The sequence below is a fragment of the Pristis pectinata genome, chromosome 20 (assembly GCF_009764475.1).
Source record: "Pristis pectinata isolate sPriPec2 chromosome 20, sPriPec2.1.pri, whole genome shotgun sequence".
In the NCBI taxonomy this organism is placed as follows: Eukaryota; Metazoa; Chordata; class Chondrichthyes; order Rhinopristiformes; family Pristidae; genus Pristis; species Pristis pectinata.
This window is the reverse complement of record NC_067424.1, coordinates 9348064-9361898: the sequence shown is the minus strand read 5'-3', so window position 1 is coordinate 9361898 and position 13835 is coordinate 9348064. Positions and strand designations below refer to the sequence as shown.

Below are 13835 nucleotides of genomic sequence, written 5' to 3'. Positions count from 1 at the left end.
TTTAATGTAGTGAAGATGACTTAAATGTGCAAAATGACCTTGGAGGTTGATTCTTGGAAGAAAATGCTAATTTGCACAAGAGGAGCTGTGAATCTGTGATTCGTCACCCCATATGGTCAGGACTGAAGTGATAACGGTACCAGTGGTAACACTCCATGTCTTCAGTAACCCTTTGAAGAACTGCTTACCTTATGCACTGAAATAACAAACTCATTCACCAATTCCCTGTGCCTCAGAGTGGATGAAGGCAGAGGTTGAATCCCTAAAGTTCTGAAATTGCATTTTACAATGGACAAACAACATCTCACAAATATGGAACACCCTTAATATGGTAGAACCTGCCAAGAACTGTGGACGTAGACTTGGATTAAAGAGCTGACCATTAAGGATGGAGATGAGGAGAAATTTATTTGCTCAGAGGGTTGGACCTAGACAGTTTAGGAGGACCTAGACAGATTAGGAGAATGGGCAAGGAAATGGCAGATGAGATTCAATGTTGAGAAATGTGCAGTTGTACACTTTGGAAGCAGAAATAAGCGGGTAGACTATTATCTAGAAGGAGAGAAGATTGAAAGTACGGTACTACAAAGGGACTTGGGGGTACTCGTACAAGATACCTTAAAAGTTAACCACCAGGTTGGATCGGTGGTTAAGAAAGTGAATGCTATGTTGGCATTCATCTCGAGAGGTATAGTGTATAAAAGTAAGGAAGTGTTGATGAGGCTGTACGGGGCACTAGTGAGGCCTCATTTGGAATACTGTGCGCAGTTTTGGGCCCCACATCTTAGGAAGGATGTGCTGACGTTGGAGAGGGTTCAGAGGAGATTTACGAGAATGATTCCGGGAATGAAAGGGCTTACGTATGATGAGCGTTTGTCAGCTCTTGGACTGTACTCACTGGAGTACAGAAGGATGAGAGGGGACCTCGTAGCGACATTTAAAATGTTGACAGGAAAGGATAGAGTTGATGTGGCTAGGCTGTTTCCCTTGGTGGGCGAGTCCAGGACCAGAGGGCACAATCTTAGAATTAGAGGGTACAGTTTCAAGACAGAGATGAGGAGAAATGTCTTTACCCAGAGGGTGGTGAAATTGTGGAACTCCTTGCCACGCACAGCAGTGGAGGCTAGATCAGTGGGGGTGTTCAAGGAGGAGATAGACATATATCTAAATAGTCAGGGTATCAAGGGATATGGGGATAAGGCTGGAAAATGGGATTAGAATAGGTTTTTTTTTCCCACCCCATTTCTTTTTCCCTTTTCCTTGGAGCAGACTCGATGGGCCGAATGGCCTGCTTCTGCTCCCTTGTCTTGTGATCTTGTGACCTCAGAGGGATGAGTACACGGAGCTTTGTACTCCAGGGAAATGGGATTTGGGCAAGAAAGGTGAAATAGATTATCCACGAGGGGCCATTTAACCAGCCCTTCTTGTTCACTAACACAATATGACACTAAGTTACAGAGAGGTATTAGCACATGAGCAAGGAGGCAGCAAATGCAACAGAATATAATTTGAAGAAGGTTTTTGCATGTTACCTTCTAGGGGACTTTGGTATTTCCAAATGAAAAGGCTATTGGCAGAAACATATTCCTGTGGTGAGAAGGATTCAGGAGTTGAAGTCATTGACACCAGCTAATCAAAAAGCAAAGTCTATAGGTGGTGGAAACCCTACAATGCAGAAATGGGCCCTTCCTGCCCATCTTGTCCATGATGCCTATCTATGGTAATCCCATTTGCCCACATTAGGCCCATAACCCTTTTCTGTTGAAGTATCTGTCCAAATGCCTTTTTGAAATAAACAGAAAATACTGGAAATACTAAGTGGGTCAAACAGCATCTGTGGAGAGAGAAAGAGATAGTGTTTCTTTCATCTCAGGCTCTGCGGTATTTGGTCTGATGATGACACCTTCTAGCCAGAATAAGAATATGGTTCCCCTTTCCTCCTGCCACCACATTTCAAAGTCAAAGTCGAGTTTATTGTCATATGCACAGGTGCAATGAAAAACTTACTTGCAGCAGCATCACAGGCACGTCGCTTCAGAGACACAACATTCACAGGAAAAACATAAATTATACAAAATTATACAGGAAAAGGACACAATTACAACAAAAGTAATCCATTGTAGTGCAAAATGGTCGTGGTGTTGCTATACTGAGGTAGTGATTAGGGATGAGCCAGTTGGTTCAAGAACCGAATGGTTGAAGGGAAGCAGCTGTTTTTGAACCTGGTGGTGCGGGACTTCAGGCTTCTGCAACTCCAGCCCTATGGTAGCTGCGAAAAGGTGGCACGGCCTGGATGGTGGGGATCTTTGATGTTGCCTTCTTGAGGCAGCGCCCCCTGTAGATTGGGCTGAGTCCACTACTCCCTGCAGCTTCTTATGTTCCTGCACATCCTCTAACTTTCACCTCCTTCAACATGATACCACCACCAGACGTGGCTATTCATCCACTACCAGCACTCCCTCCATGACTCCATGGTCCACTCTTTCATCTCCACCAACAACCCCTCCTCTTCTTATGCAACTGCAGGATATTCAGTGCCTGCCCTTTTCACCTCTTTCCCTTCCCACCATCTAGGGCCCCAAACACTCCTTCCAGGTGAAGCAATGATTCACTTGCACCTCTTCCCATATAGCGTGCCCTATTCAGTGCTCACAATGTGATCTGCTCTACAGGAGAAACCAAACACAAACGGTGGCCCTGAGGTTCTAATTGCCACTTTAATTCTATGTCTCACCCTTCACAAAAGACCGCAGATGCTGGAATCTGGAGCAACAAACAATCTGCTGGAGGAACTCAGCGGGTCGAGCAGCATCTGTTTGGGGGGGGTGGGGGGGAAGGAATTGATGCAGGGCTTCAACCTGAAACATCGACAATTCCTTTCCCCCCCACAGATGCTGCTCGACCCACTGAGTTCCTCTGGCAGGTTGTTTGTTGAACCTGAACCATTACCTCTGTTTCTTTTTCTGCAGATGCTGACTGACATGAGTATTTCCAGCATTTTTATTTCGGGGTTACAGCAGCTGTAGTTTTTGGGATTTTCTGAGGCACTTCTTATGGAGCTGGGGGTCTGGTGACACTGAAAGGTCAGATTCCTTTCACTGAAGCATATTCGTGACCCATTGGGTATTTACAATGAAAAGGAATGCTGCTGGCTTTTTATTGCAAGTTTATTTCATTTTTGTGAACTTGAATTCCAGGTGCCAGGATGGGATTTGAACTCACACCTCCTGACCATATCTAAATACAAGCCTAGTAGTGGAACAGCTAAAATATTATAAACCCTAGTTTCTTCCCAATTTATCCACTGCATTTTTCTTGTGGAAATCACCACCATAGGCTGTGATTGAGGAAAATAGATTAGATGCTTTCTTATGTAATTTGATGCATGCATAGGGAAAAGGAAATCAAAAAAATATACTGTGTGCCCTGGGTTGATGACTGAATTTACAACTAAGATTACAAATTCTGATTACAAAGGTTTATTGTTTCTACATTGGGATAATGGAGTGGACTTTTGCCACACTCCCTTGGGCTGTGATTACCTAGTAGGTATTCCCACAATAAATCTGACTAGTGGCTGGAACAAGGGTCACCTCCTGCAACAACTCACTGGGAGGCAGTCAGAACTCTGAGTCATTATTAATTTTTGAAGAAAATATATCTGAAGAAAATGATTTCTTTAACAGACACACAGAGTAAGTAAAGGCATCGGAAGGGTGGGTGACGCGCGAGGTATGATGTGAATGGTTATGGTTCAGTAAATCAGTGAATGTTTCCCGAGCTATTGATTTGTATATGGAGTTGGATTAGCTGTCAGTCACCTGATGGATACTTAAGGAGGAATTCACCAACGTGGAAACAAGTTGTTGTTTCTCCTGCACGTAATTCCCACTTGCTTTTTTTTCCCACTGACAATCTGTCGCGATTTTTACAGAACTGGATGTTAAGTCTTTCTTTGCTTCTCTCTCGCATTCTCTGCGAAGTGATTTGCAGCAAGCCAGCTTCCTTCAACACACTTAGCACCCGTCAGTGCTTCACTCAATGCTGTGAGGGCTATGGAAGTGACTTGACAAGAAGCTATTTGACTCTAGGAAGCATCACAGCAGAATGGCAGTGTATTCCTCCTCCTCCCCAAGTCATATTTGCTAAATGGTGGTCAGGAACTGGGCCCATGGCTGACACTTGGGATCACCAGCTCCAAACTCCCCCATTCCCAACTCTACCCGAAATGGACCAGTAACACTGATCCTGTATTGTCAGTGCCTCAGCACTCCAGCACTCTCTATCTAACACATTGCAAGGGAGCACCATCCCAAGGGTCGGAGCTGTTCAGACAGAAGTCTTGACCAATATGCGTGCCTGTGATGCCGCTGCAAGCAAGTTTTTCATTGTAGCTATAGAACCACAGAATATCACAGAGAACATAGAACAGTACATTACAGGAACAGGCCCTTCGGACAACAATGTCTGCGCCCAACACGTTGCAGAATTAAACTAATTTTCTGCCTGTACATGATCCACATCCCTCCTTTTCCTGCATATTCATGTGTCTAACAGCCTCATAAACACCACTATTGTATCTGCTCCCACCACTCCCCCCTGACAGCTGTTCCAGGCACCCACTGCTCTCTGTGTAAAAAAAACTTGCCCTGCACATTTCCTTTAAACTTACTCCTCTCACCTTAAATGCATGTCCTCTAGTACTTGAAATTTCTACCCTGGGAGAAAGATTCTGACCGTCTACCCTATCTATGCCTCTCATAATCTTACAAACTTCTGTCAGGTCTCCCCTCAGCCTCCGACACTCCAGAGAAAACAACCCAACCATACTTATGCATATGACAACAAACTCGACTTGACTTGACAGCAGCTAATCTTCACAGGGCAACCAGAGCTGCCAGCTAACCTTTGGAGGCAGAAAGGGCAGATGCTAGTCAGGTGCATGAATGGGAGGGAGGCTTTGGTAGTTGCCGTCAGGGTCTCCATTTGTTGGTCTCAACCAATCAGGGTGCCGGAAGCACATTTGGGGTCATGAATGAAATTGGGAGGTTGAAATTGACGTTTTGGGGGAGAGTGAGGGGAGGGGTCAAAGTACATAGTGGGGTTACAAGCTGTGTAATGAAGACCTAATTGTCTTGGGGGTGATTAATGATGGTTACTCCCAGGACACCTTGATCTAATTTTTGTAAAATGGCACATGTTTAGACTTACTGCACGACCAGAGATGGTAATGCAAGCTTAAATCTCCAGCCTGTTGAAGTTTCCTTGTGGATTAGTAGATAATGCCTGCTAAGCCATTCAGCACAATGAGAAACACTGTTCACACTTGCTAATGCTTGCAGTGGGATGGAATCTGGCTTCACATTGCAAGTGGAATTCAAAGGGCACCATAGAACCCAAACATTTTTCACTCAGCTTCTCCTTCAACTTGAAGGTCAAGTGATATACAGAGAGAGCAGGAAAGACAAAATATTATTAAAGGAACACACATACAATGCATGTGCATGTTATTGGCTGCTTCCGCTGCCTGAACAATTTAGATAAGATGCACACTGAAACACACAGTGAAATGCATCTTTTGCGTAGAGTGTTCTGGGGGCAGCCCGCAAGTGTTGCTGTGCTTCTGACGCCAACATAGCACGCCCACAACTTCCTAACCCGTACGTCTTTGGAACGTGGGAGGAAACTGGAGCACCTGGAGGAAACCCACACAGACAAGGGGACAACGTACAAACTCCTTACAGACAGTGACGGGAATTGAACCCGGGTCACTGGCGCTGTAATAGCGTTACGTTAACTGCTACAGACCCTGGAATTGGTCATTAAGACCGAAGTGAGAAGAAATTTCTTCTCCCAGATGGTTATGAATATGTGGAATTCTCTGCTCTGGAAGACTGTGCATGCTCCATTATTGGGTGTGTATTCAAAACTGAGTTCAATTGGTTTTTGTATACCAGAGGAATTAGAGCATATGGGATAAAGCAGAAAAATGGATGTGCTCAGAACCTACCACAAACTTATTGAAAGGCAGAGCAAGCTTGACCTTCTTCTAATCCTACTTACATCCTTAAATGGATTCAACATGTGATTAAAATGGTTAGAGAACTTTTCCCTGGTCTCATTACAGCTATCCAATATTATTTGATCCTTAATGCAGCAACAGGATAAACAGGGTAAAGACCAGGCTTGAGTAATCAGAATCAGAATCAGATTTATTATCACTGACTTTTGTTGGCTTGCACAGCAGTACAGTGCAAAGACATAAAATTATTATGTTACAAAACTAAATGGTGAAAAAGGAATAACGAGGTAGTGTTCATGAATTCATGGACTATTCAGAAATCTGATGGCGGAGGGGAAGAAGCTGTTTCTGAATCATTGAGTGTGGGTCTTCAGCCTCCTGTATTTCCTCCCCAGTGGTAGTAACAAGAAGAGGGCATGTCCCAGATGCTGAGCGTCTTTAGTGGTGAATGCCACCTTCTTGAGGCACAGCCTCAATGGTAGGGAGGGTTGTGCCTGTGATGGAGCTGGTGGAGTCTACAGCCCTCTGCAGTCTCTTGGATCCTATGCATTGGGAGCCTCCATACCAGGCGGTGATGCAACATTTCTTCAGACATACAAATGGGGGGGAGGCTGTGCTCCCTAAAATCCTGTCCATTGCAATGCTGCCATTTGTTTAGTGTTTGGGGTGATTTGCTTACTGAGACTTGTCCCATTTACTGTGGTGTTTTCAATGAAGATTGAACCATGGCCTGCTGTTGAGGGTAAGACCCATTGACCTCATTATGACTGAAGATAACTTGTCCATCAGAGAGCTTATTTTTTTGTTTGAAAATAGAGCACACAGTAAGGAATTTTGAAAACATAGAAATAGTCCTTCAAATAGATGTGATTTTGTTGTAGGGATCGGAGTGGGATTGATGGGATTCGGTGTGTTTTTCCTCCTGTTTGGCATCCTCTTGTACTTTGACAGAGTGCTCCTCGGATTTGGAAACGTGAGTATTCACTGTGTATAAAATGGATAGTAACTTGCAAGGAATATGGAGGAGCCGGTGGTTCATGAAAGAATGTTGACAGGAAAGCATAACTGAATAATTTCAAGAGATGGGTGCAGCAAATTAAGGATACAGCAACACAGGAAACAGAAGCAGGAGTAGTCCAGTTGGCTCATTGATCCTGTTCCATTATTCACTGAGATCATGGCTGATCCAGGCTTGGCCTCAACACCTTCTCTTCTGAGGCAACCCTTTGGGATCAAGGATGACTAACTTCCACTTTAGTTTTGTGGGTTAATGATGTCAGTGTGGGGACTGTGACATTTCCAGAGATGGGGCAAGAAGTGGCTAAGGGATGGGAATATGGGTATTTGTGAGGTGGGATCACTCCTTCCCCCACTAATGCAGGGCTTCTGCGTGTTCCCAATGCAAAGACTTGAGATTTGGAATGCCATCCCAAATGCTCCTTTGCCTTCTTGTGCGCTGGAGGCTCCCTGGATTCAACGGAATGTTGCGCTTCTTGAAGCAGACTTTGAGCACATTGTTGAATCTCTTTCTCTAACCACCGGGTAAGCACCTCCCACAGCAGAGCTCAAAATATAGTGTGTTTCGGGAGTCTGGCATTGGGAGTGATGTGATGACCCAGTAGAGTAAACTAGAGCCTCAGTGCTGGCCTGGGAGAGAGTGCCAATGCTTCTCCTTTTGATGAATTTGGGGGACTTTGCAGAGTTGGTGGTATTTTTCCAGTACCTTGAGACGCCTGCTGATGGTTGGGCAGGTCCCAGAAGTATAGAGGATGTGGATCACTGCTGCCCTGTAGACCATGAGTTTTGTGCCAGGTCTGAGCTCTTGATCTTCAAATAATGTTTTTCCTCAATTGAACAAAGGTTGTGCTGGTGCATTGAAGTGTTCATCATCAACGGCTGTCTGCTGAAAGGTGGCTCCCAAGAAGTGGTCTACATTTCCCAGGGACCTGCAGTGAACCTTTATAGTCAGACCGGAGTCTGGTACAACGAGGGCAAGTTGGTAGCAGATCTTTGCCTTACTGATGTTCAGTATAAGGAACATCCCTCCTATGCTTCGGTGAATGAGTCAATAATGTCTTGGAACTTGACAACTGAGCAGGCACAAGTGCAAGTGCAAATGCTCTCTGCTTGACCACTGAGGTTGATTCTGTGGTGTAGCTGCTGTAGATTGAACAATTCTTATTTGTTCAGAAGATTAGCTCCACTTTCATGGGCAGATTTGCTTTTGAGCTTCAACGTTATGGCAAGAAGGAGAGAGAAAGTTGTTGGGGCAGTGATGCCTCCTTGTTTGACACCAAATTGATTCTGTTGTGGACCTGTTGGTCGGCATCATTGTTCACATGCCACCATGGAGCAAGTGTAAGATGGAGATGAACTTCTATGGCCAGTTATATTCAAGGAAGGTGATTCAAAGTCCATCGTGATTTTTGGAGTGAAGTAGTGAGGTTGAAGAAGGCCATGCATTGAGGAAGGCAGATGCTGCTCCCTGAGTTTCTCGGTTTTGTTGGACAGTGAAGATCATGTCCAATCTGCGTCTGGATGGATGGAATCCACACAGTGATTCAGAAGGCAACCCTTCAGTAATTAAGAGGAGGAGGTTGAGGAGGACCCTGGGGATGACCGTCCCTGTGACCCAGACCGCTCTGTTGTTACCACAGTCAGACCTGTCTCCTTTCTTGAAGATGGTCATGATTACGGCAGCTCCGGGTTCCTCTGCTGAATCCAAGATGTGGAGGATGAGATTGTTGACCGGTAACTCCAGCTCTTCATTGCTGAGCTTTAAGATTTTAGTGGGGATACCACACAATTATAGAATAATACAGGATAGGAACGGACCCTATTGACCAACCTCATCAGCCAACTGTGATGCCAATCTACGTTAATCTTATTTACCTGCCTTAGGCACGTATCTCTCTATGCCTTTCCAATTTAAGTACCTGTCCGAATGCCTTTTAAACCATCTGCTCCTGTTATTTTGGAGTTGGGACTTCTTGTTGGTCAGGAGTGGCAGTAAGGCTGGCCAGAATGGTTGGAGTCAAGGGCACTTACATCAAGTACAAAGTCACGGTGGAGGAGGTCTTCGAAATGTCCCCTCCAGCGGAGGTTGACTATCTGACAATTGTGACTTCACCCCCATTCTTAGCTCTCAGTGGAGTGGGGCCTTGGGTGTTTGGACCATAGATGGCTTCTACAACAGTGAAGAACCTCTGCAATTCATAGCTGTTGGTGATTTGCTGAACCCCCTAACTGCTCTTAGATCATGGGTTTTCTGCTGGACCTCTGCCTTCAAGGGCCTGCCGAGCTGTTTTTCCTTAAAGGTGGAGCTTCCAATCCAGAAAATGTTTATATTTGCAGTTGGTTAGAACCTTGACCTCCTTGTCATTCTCATCAAGCCAGTCCTGCTTCTTTTTGGTTGAGAAACTTCACAGATGCCAATTATGGTGGACTTCAGAACAGCCCATAAGCTGGGGACCCTTTGTGGCTCCTGTAGGCTGTAAGTTGATGGGTAGGCTGTAAGGTGCTGTCAGAGAAGAGCTGCCTTGGTGGGGTCCTTGAGAAGGTCAACATAACCTCCTTGTGGCTACACCACTTTCGCACTTCTCCAGGTATCCCTTGGATCCCGGGTTGAAGAAAATAAAAACTGTGTTGTTCACGACTGATTATTGAGTACTATAGCCACAGAACCATAGAACACTACAGCAAAGAAAACAGGCCATTTGGCCCTTCTATTCTGTGCCGAAACGGTATTCTGTTAGTCCCATTTACCTGCACCCAGTCCATAAACCTCCAGACTTCTCCCGTCCATGTATCTATCCAATTTATTCTTAAAACTCAAGAGTGAGCCCGCATTCACTACATCAGATGGCAGCCCGTTCCACCCTCCTACCACACTTTGAGTGAGGAAGTTCCCCCTAATGTTCCCCCTAAACTTTTCCCCTTTCACCCTAAAGCCATGTCCTCTCGTACTTATCTCTCCTAATCTAGGTGGAAAGAGCCTACTCGCATTAACTCTGTCTATACCCCTCATAATTTTGTAAACCTCTATCAAATCTCCCCTCATTCTTCTACGCTCCAAGGAATAAAGTCCTAACCTGTTCAGTCTTTCCCTGTAACTCAACTCCTGAAGACCCAGCAACATTCTAGTAAATCTCCTCTGCACTCTTTCAACCCAGAACTGCACACAATACTCCAAATTTGGCCTCACCAATGTCTTATACAACCTCAGCATAACATCCCAACTCCTATACTCAATACTTTGATTTATGAATGCCAGGATGCCAAATGCCTTCTTTACAACCCTGTCTACCTGCGATGCCACTTTCAGGGAATTATGTATCTGAACTCCCAGATCCCCTTGTTCCTCTGCACTCCTCAGTGCCCTACCATTTACTGTGTATGTCCTACCTTGATTTGTCCTTCCGAAATGCAACACCTCACACTTGTCTGCATTAAATTCCATCTGCCATTTTCTGGCCCATTCTTCCAGTTGGTTCAGATCCCTCTGCAAGCTTTGAAAGCCTTCCTCGCTGTCCACTACGCCTTCAATCTTAGTATCATCAGTAAACTTGCTGATCCAATTTACCACATTATCATTTTGATCATTGATATAGACAGCAAACAACAATGGCCCCAGCACAGATCCCTGAGGAACACCACTAGTCACAGGCCTCCAGTCTGAGAAACAATCATCCACTACCATTCTCTGTCTTCTCCCACACAGCCAATTTCAAATCCAGTTTACAACCTTTCCATGGATACCTAGTGTCTGAACCTTCTGAACTAACCTCCCATGTGGGACCTTGTCAAAGGCCTTACTAAAGTCCATGTAGATAACATCCACAGCCTTTCCTTCATCTACTTTCTTGGTAACCTCCTCGAAAAACTCTACAAGATTCGTCAAACACGATCTACCACGCACAAAGCCATGCTGACTATCCCTAATCAGCCCTTGGCTATCCAAATACTTGTATATCCGATCTCTTGGAACACCTTCCAATAATTTACCCACTACTGATGTCAGGCTCACTGGCCTGTAATTACCTGTTTTACTTTTAGATCCTTTTTTAAACAACGGAGCTACATGAGCTACCCTCCAGTCCTCTGGCACTACACCCGTGGCTAAGGACATTTTAAATATATCTGTCAGGGCCCCTGCAAATTCTACACTAGTCTCTCTCAATGTCCGAGGAAATATCTTATTCAGGCCCGGGGGATTTATCTACCTTTATTCGCTATAAAGCAGCAAGCACCTCCTCCTCTTTAATCTCTAAATGTTCCATGATGCTATTGCCTGTTTCCCTTCCTTCCATATCCACTATGCCAGTTCCCTGAGTAAATACTGATGCAAAAAAACTGTTTAAGATCTCCCCCATCTCCTGAGGCTCCACACATAGACGTCCACACTGATCTTCTAGGGGAGCAATTTTGTCCCTTACTATCCTTTTACTCTTCATATACTTGTAGAAACCCTTAGGGTTTACCTTCACATTATCTGCCAAAGCAACCTCATGTCTTCTTTTTGCCTTCCTGATTTCCTTTTTTAGTGTTTTCTTACTTTTTCTATACTCTTCAAGTACCTCATTTGTTCCTAGTTGCCTATACCTGCTATACGCCTCTCTCTTTTTCCTAACCAGATTGCCAATATCCCTTGAAAACCAAGGTTCCCTATGCTTGTTAACTTTGCCTTTAATCCTGGCAGGAACATGCAAACTCTGCACTCTCAAAATTTCACCTTTGAAGGCCTTCGACTTACTGAGCACATCCTTGCCAGAAAACAACTTATCCCAATCCACTCTTCCTAGATCCTTTCTCATTTCCACAAAATTGGCCTTCCTCCGATTTAGAACCTCAACCCGAGGACCAGACCTGTCCTTATCCATAATTAACTTGAAACTAATGACATTATCTTCACTGGACCCAAAATGCTCATCTACGCCCTCTGAGTTCCGGAAGCATGAACACAGTGAATGCCACATTTGTATTGCCAGTGGCTACAAATGTGACTGCTTATTCATGAGTTAACCCCCTCCTAATCTCATGCCAATGACAGCAATATCTCATCGATTTCTACCCACAGTTGTGTAAAGGAGGTCCCTGTGGCTCTGTATTGACAGGTAGGTGGACGGGGCAACTACAAGGGCTTGCTTAAACTGCAGGGATCCCCACAAAGCAGGAAGCAATAGTCTTCTGTCGCGCTACGCCAGTCATGAAAGAGGTTCCACTCTCTCAGGCTCTAGCTGGTATGTAACCATGCACATCATGAAGGGCACTGCCTGGTGTCCTGCCAGTAATTACTGTGCCATCATTCTGCAGCTCTTCCAGCTGCCTTTCTACAGGGTGGACCAGGATGATCTGCTGTCAACGTAACTCATGACCCTGGTGTGCCCAATATTGGTTTATTATTGTCACTTGTACCGAGGTACAGTGAAAAACTTGTCTTGCAAACCGATCGTACAGGTCAACTCATTACACAGTGCAGTTACATTGAGTTAGTACAGAGTGCATTGAGGTAGTACAGGTAAAAACAATAACAGTACAGAGTAAAGTGTCACAGCTACAGAGAAAGTGCAGTTCAATAGGTGCAAGGTCACAACAAGGTAGATTGCAAGGTCAGAGTCCATCTCATCATATAAGGGAACCATTCAATAGTCTTATCACCATGGGATAGAAGCTGTCCTTAAGTCTGGTGGTATGTGCCCTCAGGCTCCTCTATCTTCTACCTGATGGAAGAGGAGAGAAGAGAGGATGTCCTGGGTGGGTGGGGTCTTTGATTATGCTGGCTGCTTCACCAAGACAACAAGAGGTAAAGACAGAGTCCAAGGAGGCAAATGTACACAGAGAGCCAGGCTGCCATTGCAAAAGTGTAAAAGTGTGCTGCAAGAATGTTTTAGCTACCTGGACCACTCTGGGGAAGATCTGCAGTACTCAACTGATACCATGAGGGGGTAGTCCTCACCAGCAGCTAAATGCAAAGCAGCTGAGATGGAGAGGGATGCAGGGGAGAAGGAAGGGAAAGAGCAGAGGTAACCCAGACCAACCCCATCCTGCCAAACTGTTCACTGGGAAGCCATCTGAGTTTACAAACAATAACTGCAACCCCAAATCTCCATTCACCAACAGCCCCATGATCATAACTTTTTTCCTTCTCTGTCACTGGCCAACATCGTTCTCTTGGCAAAACACAAACTGCCAGAGCAACTCAGCGGGTGGAGCAGTATCTGTGGGGGTGGGGCCGGTGAGGAAAATGTTGACATTTCAAGTTGAGACCCTACATCAGGACTGAGAGTGGAGAGGGGAGATAGCTGGCAGCTGGTAGCAGGGAGGGGCGAGATGGGGGCCAGTAGGTGACAGGTGGACCGAGAAGGAGTGAAGGAGGATGGACAGAAGGAGCCGGGAGTGGGAGGGGGAGGGTGGAGTTTGGAGTCAGAGGTAGGTGGCTGATAGGTGGAAGCAGACAAGGGAAAAAAAAAGAGGCAGGTGGAGCCAGGTGGGGGGAGAGGAGGTGAAGATAGAGGCAGATACTGGAGGGTGATAAGCGGGGACAGAAAGGCTACAAGTGCTGGAATGTGATCAGTGAGGAAGGTGATAACGGGAACCACTGAGGGAGAGGTGAAAGGCAGGTAGAACCAGATGGGGGAGGGGATCGGGGGGGGTGGTGGTGGGAGGGTGAAGTATCTGGGTAGTAGGTGGATGGCACCAGGAGGAGGAGGGGGAGGGGGATGACAATGGGTGATGGGGGATTGGGGTGGGGTGGGCAGGCATGGTAGTGTAGCAGGTTAGCATAACGCTATTACAGCGCCAGTGACCCAGGTTC

General features: G+C 45.6%; 1 protein-coding gene across 1 annotated transcript in view; it reads left to right on the top strand.

Moving 5' to 3' along the window:
* Positions 1–3670: 3670 nt before the first annotated feature.
* The window catches only part of LOC127581030 (vesicle transport protein GOT1B-like), a 35985-nt gene continuing 25820 nt past the window's right edge, over positions 3671–13835 (top strand). The window contains exons 1-2 of the mRNA XM_052035086.1: positions 3671–3695; positions 6904–6995. Coding sequence (XP_051891046.1) covers positions 3671–3695; positions 6904–6995 — 117 coding nt within the window. The remainder of the gene's footprint in view (positions 3696–6903; positions 6996–13835) is intronic.